This window comes from Amphiura filiformis, chromosome 3 (assembly GCF_039555335.1).
Source record: "Amphiura filiformis chromosome 3, Afil_fr2py, whole genome shotgun sequence".
Lineage (NCBI taxonomy): Eukaryota > Metazoa > Echinodermata > Ophiuroidea > Amphilepidida > Amphiuridae > Amphiura > Amphiura filiformis.
The window spans coordinates 36,023,248-36,036,607 of NC_092630.1; the positions used below are offsets into that span (position 1 = coordinate 36,023,248).

The 13,360-nt window shown below is 36.0% G+C and overlaps 2 protein-coding genes across 4 annotated transcripts in view; both read right to left on the bottom strand.

The window, feature by feature from the left end:
* LOC140148432 (kelch repeat and BTB domain-containing protein 2-like) overlaps positions 1-13,360 on the bottom strand; it is a 29,957-nt gene that overhangs the window by 14,181 nt on the left and 2,416 nt on the right. Inside the window, exons 2-4 of one of the 3 annotated variants that reach the window (XR_011858487.1) lie at positions 10,907-10,957; positions 9,780-9,916; positions 8,234-8,518 (exon numbers count right to left, since the gene is read on the bottom strand). The gene's annotated coding sequence lies outside the window, so the exon portion shown is untranslated. Of the gene's footprint in view, positions 1-8,233; positions 8,519-9,779; positions 9,917-10,906; positions 10,958-13,360 lie in introns of those variants that run through there. The other 2 variants (XM_072170370.1, XM_072170369.1) reach the window with 2 other exon arrangements.
* On the bottom strand, positions 5,194-8,129 carry LOC140148433 (kelch repeat and BTB domain-containing protein 2-like). Its single transcript, XM_072170371.1, has one exon. The coding sequence runs from the start codon at positions 8,126-8,128 to the stop codon at positions 6,314-6,316; it is 1,815 nt and encodes a 604-aa protein (XP_072026472.1). The 5' UTR covers position 8,129; the 3' UTR covers positions 5,194-6,313.

A 13,360-nucleotide genomic window follows, 5' to 3' on the forward strand; every position in this document is an offset into this window, starting at 1 on the left:
GATTTTGATGGAGCAAAAAAACTTCTAATTGAAAATTGCCGACATGTGATTCATTCCCCTTGATCATGTCACATATTTTATAGTACAGATAAGTTTATCCTCACCAATGACGGAGACCGTATTATTTCATTCAAGATGCACCTTTAGGTTGCTATATAAATTATAACTTCAGAATGTGTTTGCCTTGTGAAAATTCTGATAGAATGACCCTCCTTACATTTACATGTTGCGGAGGTTCTTGTTTACTATGCAGTGTTTTGTTTTTAAGTTCCATAACAACTGTGTGGGCCATTGTTTTGTTGCAGTTACAAAATTGGTAAATAACAATTGGAGACATGTGAGTAGATGGCTAAAAGTTCTTTATATACTTTAATCAGGGTCTGTGCTTTAATACTCACAAACTTATAAACCTGTACATTGTGAAAATATATGAAAATAGACCTGTTGTTAATAGCAGTTGTCAGTGAGTTGTGTGAAACTCATATCAAAGCAATTGAAAATAAAAAGTTCTAAGCTTAACTTAAGTTAAGGAAATGAAAATGATTTTTCTCATTGTTGATGAGTTTTTTGTATCATATTTTTCTCAATATCATCCTGAAATTTGACGCTCTAAGTCTATGTGGTCACATGTCATAAGTTGGGTATGCAAAAAGGGAGGAGGGATTACACTTTTCTGAAAATTGTGATACAAATTTGATTGGCTTCCTGCAACCCCATATATCCTACAGCAGTGGTTCATACCTCATTTTAAGCCTAATTTTATACTCTTTCAATCTACTGAAGCATATAATAATAAATTATTCAGTAAAAAAATCACAGCAGTTGAAATGAAAAATACCAGGGGTGGAGGAGCAGGCGGATGTGGAGCAGGCGGATGCGGGAGTGTGCAATAGGGCCTATGTGAAAACTCACATGTCAGCATGTCAAAACTACTGGTTACTTTTTCAAATCTAGTGAGGGTATGATGTACTGACAGCTTTGAATATTGAATTTGTACAACTAAAACAATTACTGCCTACTTAAGGTGGTACTACACCCCCTGATAAATTTTGTGACTAATTTTGCATTTTTCTCAAAAAGTAACTACAAAATTACTACATTTTGTGTACACACTGGTAACAAAAGTTATGTATTGGGGCAAGGAATCCAATATACTTTACAGAAATTTCAGTGATTCAAGACAAGGGGTTCATTATATAAAAGAAATGAGGTACATTCTAGCGGTACCTCTTTTATCATAAATAAAGTATACCGCTTGTCTTGAGTCACTGAAATTCCAGTGTAGTAACTTGATTCTTACATGTAATACCCCTAAATTTACATAACTTTTGTTACCAATGATGTGTTATTATTTTCTGAGAAAAATGCAAAAATAGTCACAAATTTATCAAGGGGTGTAGTACCACCTTAAATGGAAATATGTCCCATCGTTTTCATTTTTAATGAGATCCTAGTTGAATTTCAGTATTTTTAGCAACATGCTATGTACATTTCTCTTCTTGATATTCATTTCCATAATAATAGAATAACCGTCTCGCTAATTACTTGTAAAAAGGTCATTGACCTTCACAATTATGTAATTAACATACGTATAATTATTGAAATAGTTCATTTGAAGCATTTTTGTATTGAGACCATAATCCTCTAAATCTGATAACATTCTTGCATAAAATGAAAAATTTACGGTCATTTTTGTAATTGAGGTCCGATTTGAGAAAAATGCATTTGAAAATTGAGATTTACATAGACACCTGTGTATTAAATAATTAGTAATTAAGCATTATCTCAAAAATTAAGCATGTGATAAGGTTATAAATGGTGTTAATTATTAGAGGTTTCCAATATATACAACATATCAAAAAATACATTTTTTTGTCATTTTTGACCATGTAATGGAAATTGTACCCAACTTATGACATGCAACCATGTATTTCTGATGAAACAGTGAGAAAACAATCCATTTGTGTTACCAAAATGGGAATTGTGGGTACATATCAAAGATGTTTTACTTTAGTAAAACCTAGATACGCTGATGCCTATACTGATGCACAACAGTGAACGTAACCGTTCCGGCTGAAATCCAGAAATGATGTCATTTGTTCTGGTGCTGCCACTTCCGGTAACGGGAGAAGAACATGCCTTTTGCAAATAAAATGGCCGAGTCGTCCCGGCCCCATGCCAGCGAAGAGACAGCTTATTTAGCCAATGTGAACATGGGGTCATCGGTTATAATATTTTCCTATCATATTGGACTAACACGTCAGCTACATGGTATTTCACGATATAACAGTAATAAAAAGAAAACTGCAAACGTTCGTTCGTCGGATGTTTGATTTAAGTGACCAGCTCTAATGGCGTCATGATGTAAACAACGTCCGGGTCATTAGGTAAACCCAAATATGGAAACCTCCAAACCTATGCAAATTAGGTGTTCGACGAATCAAAATACGATCAGCCCACCTCCAAACTTATGCAAACAAGAGTTCAGGCGGTTACGTGAACATGTAACTAATGCGACTCTTGTGTATACCGACCTCTGTGGTACATATACATCAAGACCCGGGAGTTCAGAATGGATATGTTATAAATATATACTCTACTTCCTCACTACCATTTGTGGATTTGATAGCTCAGTCGGATAAAACACACCTTTTAATACATTTTGTTTTCTTCCTTTTTTATTAGTCCTCAAAAAGAAGACAAACAATGTCAAAATAAAACCTTTAAAAAAAAGCCAAACAACTGCAGACCCCTAACAGAGTTTTCAATATTCTTCAACTTTTTTTAGCTACAGTAACAAGTTTCTAAAAGAATTAACAAATTAACAAATATGTTTGGGGTTTATAACAACAATTTAATTATAATGATGCATCCATCTACTGTACAAAAACATATTCTCATTCATGACAAGAGCCCATGACATTTTAAATCAAAAAGTTTTCATTGTAAAATTTTAAAAAAAACCTCACTTGTTTTCCATCCAACTGCGACGATCCGATCTGTTACCTTTCTCAATGGTGAATGCCAATCAATCCTTTGTTGGATGTTATAGACGAATCCAATTTCACGCATTCCTAAACTTCAATGGCAGCCATAGCTGGGTCCCCCCCTTAGGTCTATTCCACCTAAAATGTGAAACGATGTGGCCTTGGCGGGGATATTAAACTGTATTCCATCATCCGTGTTACACATAGACAAAAGAATGATGAAAGTTTACAACACAATACAATTCAACATCAATTTTAAGCTGATTTAATCCACCTAATTGGGCAGTAACAACACCAGTTTTGTCCAGACCGGACCCAGTATTGGCCGACTGAATTCTGACCATCACTTGGCTTGTTTGATTCATCTATATAACATCATCAGAAGATAATGACACCCTTTGGATTAATTGTCATAAATGTGACTAAGGTCGAATGCTCCCGCATCACTGTTCATGAGACTCTCACTCATATTTGGCATATTAATCCAGAGGGCGTTACTATCTTCCAATGACATCATAACTATCCAACAAAGGATCGATTGGCAAAGGTACATGTAACAGTTTGGATTGCTGAACTGTCTGGAAAACAAGTGAGTTTTGTCTTGGAATTTTACTATGAAAACATTTTAATCTAACTTCTGCATTTCCTCATGAATCTATTCAATAACCTAACACATTCTTTTCCTAACTTAAAGCAAATGTCAGATCTTACAAGTTATAATTACATCTTATACAGCATTCCAGAACCCCATCCCCATATCTTTTTTGCAGAGCTCACAATCAAATTTGGAATCACATATTGCAAACATTTCTACACATCACAATACCAGGGATCTTGTATATGATCTACTAGACATCCCTTTCATTTGTGCTGCAGTCCCAAAACCAACTGTGACAAAACAATAGGCATATTCGATATACCCAATTGCCTTGAAAAATGTCCAAGATGAAAGTTATATTCCGGACTGAAACTATCAGACATTATTTTTAACATTAATAACATCACAAATTTGCAACAAACCCAAATTGTGAAAAAATCACCCCCGGGCAGACTTTTGGCTATTTCTCCATTTACGATCCTGCCCAAAAGTGTCTCCTTTTGACATGACACATGTCATATTAAAAGTTTGCAAATTGGGAACCCAAAAATTTAGCATGTGCAAAGGGAATGGGGGCGGGCAATGATTTTTTTGGCAGGCAGGGGTGGGCAAATAATTTTTGGCAAGCTGAGGGGGGGGCAAGCAGCAAGAAATTTTTGTTTTGTTTGGCATGTCATTTGGGACTTAACCACCCCCACCTACTCATAATTATTCCACAGCCCCTTGGACCAACAAACAAATTGTTTGATTGTCAAGAGATCCACCCAACAGGGTGTTGTTTTTTTTAATACTATTTTAAAGTTCATAGCCAAAACATGTACATGTATGGACCTAATTAGCTTAATAAATTGCCCAAAGAGGTGTGAATTGAGATATTTCTCTACTGTATCACTTCATGTGTGTTCTAAAACAGTTTAGAAGTGTGAAGAAAACTGTTTAACAAACTTATTACCCTAAGACCGAGAAACCAAAGAAGCACAAAGATGCAAAAATTGCAATTCACATTGGCAATCAAACAAGACAACCATTTTAAATATTTTAATTTTTGAAGGCAGTTGAGTGCTCTTTTAAGGCACATTTTTTGTGCCTTGCAGAACTGACTGTACTGAATAAATAACTTAAGCTATTGTCAGTTGACATCAGAATTTTTATACAACACATAATTCTGATTTATCTATTTATTTTGTAACCCTGCCCAATTGCCCCCCAATGGGAGTGGTGGGTGGGAATTTTTTTTTAGATGTTGTCTTGTTTGATTTCAAACCAACAATGATTTGATCACCAAGATCATGCCCCAAAACCAGGGCATGTGACGACTCTCATTGTTCTACTAGGAATTTCATTGAATGAACACAGCTTTCAACAACTATACATGACCCAACCACAATCATATATTGCGTATTTCAAACTACAATGCGAATGCACAAACTTTGATAAAATACTAACCAATCATGAGTGCGTTGGCATGGTTGGATTCACTTCCACGTTACGCATGCAGTCGCACCTAAATTGTTCAGTAAGAGAGTATGTATATACATTGTATATATGCAGTCTCAAAAATATCTGTTTGTATGAAATTGTATGTTATAATTTGGTTTAAGTTTTGTAAAATACATGTGACTACTAGTGAAAAGAAGTGTCACTACTACACTAGAACTTTCAATTGAATGAACACAGCCTGATATAGCGTAATATTTTTTTTTTTTCATACACTGCGCAATGTACACCAGCATGAATGCAGATCCTTAATATCAAAATGATAATACTTATAAAGCAAAGCATTATGTTGTTTTTCATATTTTTATACCCTAAAGAAAGTTTACACATCTGAAAGTTCACACTAGTACTAGCACTAGTAAGTACATTATTATCTGTGTTAATTTACAGCCCTTGTTGCATTACCAGATATCCATTTTACAAGATTTCCTAACAAATATTAACCCATTATTCCTAGCACATTTCCTTCCCAATTAAGTACCTGAAGTATTTAGTCACATGCTTTTCCACCCAATTGGGTTATTTATGTTCTAAATTCAGGTAAAAGCACCCAAATATTTAGTATTGGGCACTTTTTTTTAAATCCTAAAAATTGGGCTACTTGGGAATCATTCACTGCGGTCTGGCGAGTTAATTCGCAGCGTCTTGGCAATGAAATTTTTGGGTAACACCGACCCTACATTGTTTCACCCCACCCCCAGAAATACTTTGTTTTTCGTATTTTTATACCCTAAAGAAAGTTAACACATCTGAAAGTTCACACTAGTACTAGCACTAGGAAGTACATTATTATCTGTGTTAATTTACAGCCCTTGTTGCATTACCAGATATCCATTTTACAAGATTTCCTAACAAATATTAACCCATTATTCCTAGCACATTTCCTTCCCAATTAAGTACCTGAAGTATTTAGTCACATGCTTTTCCACCCAATTGGGTTATTTATGTTCTAAATTCAGGTAAAATCACCCAAATATTTAGTATTGGGCACTTTTTTTTAAATCCTAAAAATTGGGCTACTTGGGAATCATTCACTGCGGTCTGGCGAGTTAATTCGCAGCGTCTTGGCAATGAAATTTGTGGGTAACACCGACCCTACATTGTTTCACCCCACCCCCAGAAATACTTGCGGCAAGTAACTACAAGTAAAATCTAACCAAAAATTTCTGTGTGAAAGTCATACAATGGGAAACCTTCAGAGAAATCTCACATACTGCTGTCTACATCAACCTTATTTTGGGTTGTTTCCCTTCACGTGAGAGTCACACTTGCATGGCATTTCCATCATCCCTAGTTTGCGTTTGTCAAATGTAAATTCAGCTGAATATTGGTCTACCAGATCTCTTTTGTGGCCCAGTTCCCTTTGGATATTCTTATAAATGTCATTTTCTACATGTACTGCCTCAGCAATGACTATTGCTGGACTATCACTGTCAAAGTCACAGATACATCTGTGTATTTGATCTTGATCTTGATCTCTGCCATTGGTGATTAGATAGCATACATTATTATGCACATTAAAATATGAACCTCTACCCATATTTCCATTAACAGAAACATCTAACCATTTATTGTTTGCTTGCTTATAAATACCAACTTTGAAAACTGGCACCATATTGGGGTCTTCTTCTTCGTCATTGTAACCACTGATCAATATACATGTGCATGTATCTCCATTTATGGCAGCTGCATATGTGGCATAAAGTGACAAGTTATCTACAGTAAGTTCCCATGTGTTGCTGGGTATATGATACCTTTCAATCATGCTTTTGTCAGTACTACAACAACTAGATGAACCAATTACATATATATAGTCATCCAAGTCATACATGATTGGGTAGAACAATACTTTGGGCATTGGAGGAAGCAAAAACCATTCATTTTTCTCAGAATTGTACCTGAAGAAATTGTTTTCAGCAACCCACTTCCGGTGGTGTTCTTCTTCTTCAGGAGTATCATCATCAATAATAAACGTATCACTTGAGCCACCGGCAGCATATAGATGACCTTCATCACATACTAGTAAGGCAATACCACTAAGTCTTTCAGTATCATCTGATTCCAAATAAGGAATTTTATTTGGAATATCAGCAAACTTAGTAAGTTTGTAACATGCTCTTTCAGTACTGCATGCTACAGAGAAGAATGCCGGATCTTCGTCATCTACATATAATTTGGCTGTAATAGTATTTCTAGTACCAAACAAATCTAGATGATTCTTGATTAATGATGCAGTTTCCTTGGCAACACTTAATTTGACAACCTCATCCACCATTTCCTTACACTCTGGTATGGCCATTAACTCATCACCAAGGATATGCTGGAGTCTGTCAACTGGCACCAAACCAAGACGTATCTTCTTCAGGAGATCAACAGCATGGGCCTTACGCTGCTCCCAATCATACTTCAGCCACATCACTGTTCCTTGCAGAATCTGTTCCTCTGTCAGGGTGTCTGTCTCTATTTCTTCATCACTTAAGATCTCCATCATGGCACTTGAAGAGGAATTCTCCAGAAAGTCCTTTGATTTAACACAATTCAGGAAGTTCTGGATAACATGACTTCTGTACATTTGTGCAACATCTGAAAGACTGTTATGATTGATAGTAATTGACCAGATCTCAAAACAGTCTTCTATTGTAAGCAAATCTTTGACATCTTTCAGGTACTCAGCACATAACTCTATAGCTTTTGTCAAAACCATGTAACAAGCCATTTTGAGAATACCTAGGACTGTTCTTACTGAAAGAGTGAAGTGCCCTGTATAAGCAAAGTCCAAGATTTGGGCAAAGCTTTCTCCAGTTCCAGGAACATTTACTTCACTCATTGTACTCTCTTGAAACCCTGATGAGAACATTCCTTGAAAGTAATCACTTGCACAGCTTAGAACTGCTTTGTGAGCAGGAAATCTCTGGTCTCCAACAATGATGGTGACATCACAGAAGGCAGCCTGATGCCTTAACTGGTTAAGTCCTGATGAGAGATGAGACAAGTGGGATGAGTCTCCCATTTGTTTTAAACACTGGTCTTCTACCATTCTTGCCATCTTATTATCAGGAAAGACACATGCAAGAAATCATCAAATAAAATAATGGCAAAGAACAAAGATCACAATGTGGAATGTATGTCATCTACATGTACATTAGCTTACATTTCTATATGCAACAATACATGAATGTACTTGAATAGGTATGTGTAGTTGTACTGATCACTTTTCTTCACTGTTCTGCTCTGCTGGAATAACTTCAATCACAGGTCTTTTCTTTTTGTTAGATGTAGTGGTTTTATATGGCAGTTTAATGTTATCTGTGTTCAGTTCATCTAATAAGCCTGCACCTGTGTCTTCTTCGTCAGAACTGTCCTCTTTTGATGAGGAGAGTAAATCTTCTGCTTCACTTTCTGATGAGCTACCACTTTGTTCTTGGATGGCAATATTCTGTGAACAAATGGTAAGAAAAGTACAAAATTAGTTAAATGATAGTTTCATGGTGAAATTACTGAAACATGTCAAAATGGGTGAGCTGCTCAAAGCATGCTCGACACATGAGGGAAATCAAGGTATTTCTTTATTTGATTATTATTTGAAGTTTACTAATCTCTATCTATTTAGTACAGAGAAGATTACCCTACCAAATGATGAATTTTAATATACTTAAGTCTGTTATAAGTCATTTATAAGTATAATTAAGTACGGTCTCCTTTCTACAGTGATCCTCCGTCACACATGTAAAATGCAGTATTGTAATGTCTGTGCACCTGTTGGGTTGGTTGGCTAATCGCTGTCAGTTGATGACAAGTAAACTATTGTATTTGCACTATTATATCACTCATACATAAATTCTAGACAGTTCATTGGTTGATTACCATTTGCCATTTTTACTATCACCCTCTCTGTGTGATAGTCTTTACTATCATAGTGCTCTGCCGTAGTGCGCCTGCGCTAAGCCGTGCGCTGACTCTTGGACTCGCCGATTTAGTTATGGGAGTGGTCCCCAAAATGTGAAGTATATCACGGCAAAACATGGTGTTATGTTGATGAAAAAATGTATTTCCTACATGAAATAGTATTTTAGTAATAGAATTTATGCATGAGTGATATAAAACAAATATTAACTGTCTTAAATTTGTGTAATGGTCGAAATATAATCACTCGGTGAAAGATGTATTGTTCCATTCCACTCGCCGTTCCGGCTCGTGAAATGGAACAATCCATCTTTCACCTCGTGATTATATTTCGACCATCACACTCATAGACAGTTAATATTTGTATACTGTATTGACTGTTATCACTTGTCTTGGTCACCTGACACCTTTGCCCAAGTGCAGAGAAGAGTGGATACTTGTTCCATCCTGTTATGATGACCACACTTTCCTGTACATGTGCCTTTCAACTGCGCATCTCTTAACTCTAACTCTCTTTCTGCTTTTGTTGAAGGGAAGGGAAAGAAGGAATGAAGAAGAAGATGAACAGAAAAGTTGTTTGCTTCAGTCTGGCTAAGAACCACTGAACCCTCAGGTATAGAGAGCAAGACAAGGCATAGCAAGCCACAAGTGTGACCCAGACTTGCCCAACGTTTTTGTGTGTACATGTATACAAGGCTCAGATGATTGCGCAATCAAATCACATGGGATACTTGTACTTGCAGTCCTTCCTGCTGTATGGTTTTGTAGTATTGGGGTTCATTTAATTTACTAACCATTTCAATAACTGGTCCATCACATCCATCTACATTCTCAATGTCTAGATTTTCAGTAGGTTCTGTCGACAGTCTTTCTTGCAGACACTGATTAGCCTCCTGGAGTTTGGGAAGGAAATTTTTCACCTTGCTCAGAACTGAAAAAGAAGATATGTGTGCATATCTGATTATTTTACCAATTTGTTTGTTTGACACAGACACTTTTAAAGAAAATCTAATTTCTATGTTTATGTTTGTAGGATTTACAATGTGACAGTTTTCAAACCCAAGAGTTTTCAAGCAGACTGCAATATTTCTCTATAGCTACAAAAGATAATTAAAATAAACAATCTAAAAAAACGTTATAATTAACATACATGTAAGATTGAAAGCAAAACTTTTTAGCTTTGAAAATGAATCTAAGCAATCAATCACATGAGGGTCATTAAAAAAGTTCTGCCTCCACCATCATACATGTATACCCTAATATCTCAGCTTCTGCAAGTAGCAGCCCATTCATATTTTCCATGATTATAACCAATGGTCTTATCTAGCCTGTGAGAAAATTTTGTTTTAATATCTTTTTCTGTTTGTTGTAAACGAAGTAAAGATGAAACCAGGATTCAGGACCGCAGAAATTGAGAAAAATTGTACATGTATATCTACAAAAAAAGCTGCAAATTGAAGTTACTATAAAATATGATTTGGTCACTTCAGATGGCTTAAATTGACGCTGACATTTAAGGAAACATATTGATAATTATGTAAAATGACAAAAACAACTAAAAGACCACTCCAACAAAAAAACACTCGACCAAATGACCACTCCAACAAAAAACACTGATTTGTAGGTAGCAAAGAAAAGATTAGAGCAGATAAGAAATGTAATCAAATTTAATTTTTCCTAAATTATGACCAATAGACATTAGAAAAAAGGGCTATCTGGATGCTACCATTTACAAAACCCAAAGTTATAAGCAGGGAGGTACATTTTGCAGAACTTATGAAATGACCCTCGTACATTACTTCTCTATCTCTACACATTAATGCCAGTGAACAAAGTTCAACATAGTGAGTGTAATCAATATACCAGAGTATCTACACTCAAGAACCGTGTAGTGTGTACATGGAATTAGAATAGTGCTTACCTGATGATGGTGGAAGTCTTTTAGGTTTGGTTCTTGTGACTAACAAGGTATCTGAAGGTTTAATAACAAAAAAGTGCTCACATAAATAAAGTAATGTATACATGTATAGGGTTAGTGGTGATTCCTTGAAAATGACTGTCTTAATGATGCATGTTGGCTACGAAACAATGAAATGCCACCTTCATTGACAGTCAAAAAATTTGAATTTCTGCAGAACATATGGTACTTTATCCCAGCTCTGCATACTCTATACCCTAGAGTATAGAGTATGCAGCAAATAGCATCAAGTTGACTTGATATGAACAGAGTCTCTCTTGTTTACATTTCAGAACATGACTTTCTACACCAGTTGTAAGCAAATTAATTGTCCTAACTTTTGGAATTGGATAATACCAAACAAAATATAAATTAACATTGAAGAAAATTGATCCCTAACTTCTGTTTTGCAGAGCCTTGCTAAGTGAGTAAATGTAAGGGGTTAACATAGCCACTGGCTCGCTGGCCCTGGTCAGTAGTTTTCTCGTTGGGCCAGGAGATTTTCCATCTGGATGGCCCAGTGAGCCAGTTTGGAAATTGGGATTTTGGCATAATTATGAATGACATGTTACAATATTAGAAACACAATGAAGTAGAATCTGGGCCAGTGGATTTGCCCTGGTCAGCTGGAAACCTTAGCAGCTGGCCTTTACTGGCCTTGGCCAGCTGATTACTGTACTGCTCCTATATGTCTACCCCTGAAATGTATACACAAAGTCATCCTGGTACAAATAAGTGTTAACAGTAGGCCTGCTAAGAATACGTGATTTTGGAGGCCAAAAACGCACCCCGATTTTCAAAAAAACGCAAATATCCGTGATTTTCCGCCAAAAACACAAAATCTAAAAATAAAAATTATTTTTTTGGCAATTTTTTTTAGCATGGATTTGGAGAGTCCCTGGACCTAACATCAAGCGCTACCATCATTAAAAAAAATAATTTAAAAAAAATAAAGAAAATTAAAAAATAAAAAAATAAAAAAAAAATAAAAAATTGTGTTTTTAAAAAATATTTTTGCGGATTTAGAGAGTCCCTTGACCTAGAGTGAAGTACTGCAATCATTTGTGGTTGATTTTTAAAAAATTGGAAAAAAGTTACCCAAAAATTACAAGTTTGTATCCAAATGGGACCGATTTGTAACTTGTGTTCACTCCATAGTCTATTGAAGATATAAAAATGGTTTTGTACACAAGTCTATATCTTATATAGATTTTGAAGTGAACACAAGTTACAAATTGGTCCCATTTGGATACAAACTTGTAATTTTTTGGTAACTTTTTTCCAATATCCTGCCTAAGACCCTGACCCCACCCGTTCTTACTCGTGCTCCGGCTCCGTGCTCGCAGAAAATATTCCAAACAGCAGTTCATGTTCCCAGAAAGGAAATTATTTCGTACCAAGACCGCCTGAAACGATACCAGCGAATGAGACGTTTCTAGATGATTTCAAGAACACCACCGCGCATGTGTAAGACCTTTTTAGCCTACGTCTCATGTCCTACTATCGGATCGTTGAAACAAGAAACCTTATCACAAATTCACTCACCTTCCTACATGTACATCAGACAGGGTCTAATTCTGCATAAAACCGGGCAACGTTATTTCTATAGATCTGCTGCGCATTCAAATTGCACTGTATTGCATCGTAATTTCATTTGTGTCTATGCTAATTATGTTTACACAACATGAACTCACGTGTTTTCAAGCAAATTCGCCGATAATAGGTGATCAAAAGCGATCGGAATGTTACAAAAGTACAGATCGCATTCAGCTTACTTCATATGAGATGATCTTTGGAAAAATACGGCATAATTTGTCTTGGTGTTTGCGGAATGCCATGCAGTAAAATATTAATACGCTATGCGGCAATTCATGATTGACAACTAACAATCGGCGTGTCCTTCAGATCCTCCACTGTCAATTTCTTATCCACTCACTAATCCTCACAAAAGCTTTGTGTTGATTACGTAATGTGTGGAGGCAAATTGCAATAAGTACAATGAAATAATGAGTAGGGCGGGCTCGAGGCGGGTTTCTTCTTCATCTTACGTAACAGTATTGTTCTCAAAAAAACCGGAAGCTTGTCGTTTGGAGCTCTAGCTGAAAAACAGCAAGATCATGTAAGATAGTAAATGTAAACCTGTATTTTAGCTAGAGTATCTCGAGCTAATGTACATCACCAGTTGATATAAAACTCAAAACTTCCTGTGTTATTCCTCAAAAAAACATGTAAACTTCATTAATAAAAAATTGAAATCCTAGTATGACCCGTTATCGAAAATTTTGTTTGATAAACGTCAACAAAAGGTAATTTTTCTCACGAGCAGAACACACATGTGCAAAATGGCGGCTCTAATGCTGGTTTCGTACTATCATGTCGCTTGCCGCTGATCGGCATGACGCATGAGTAGTGCAGCTA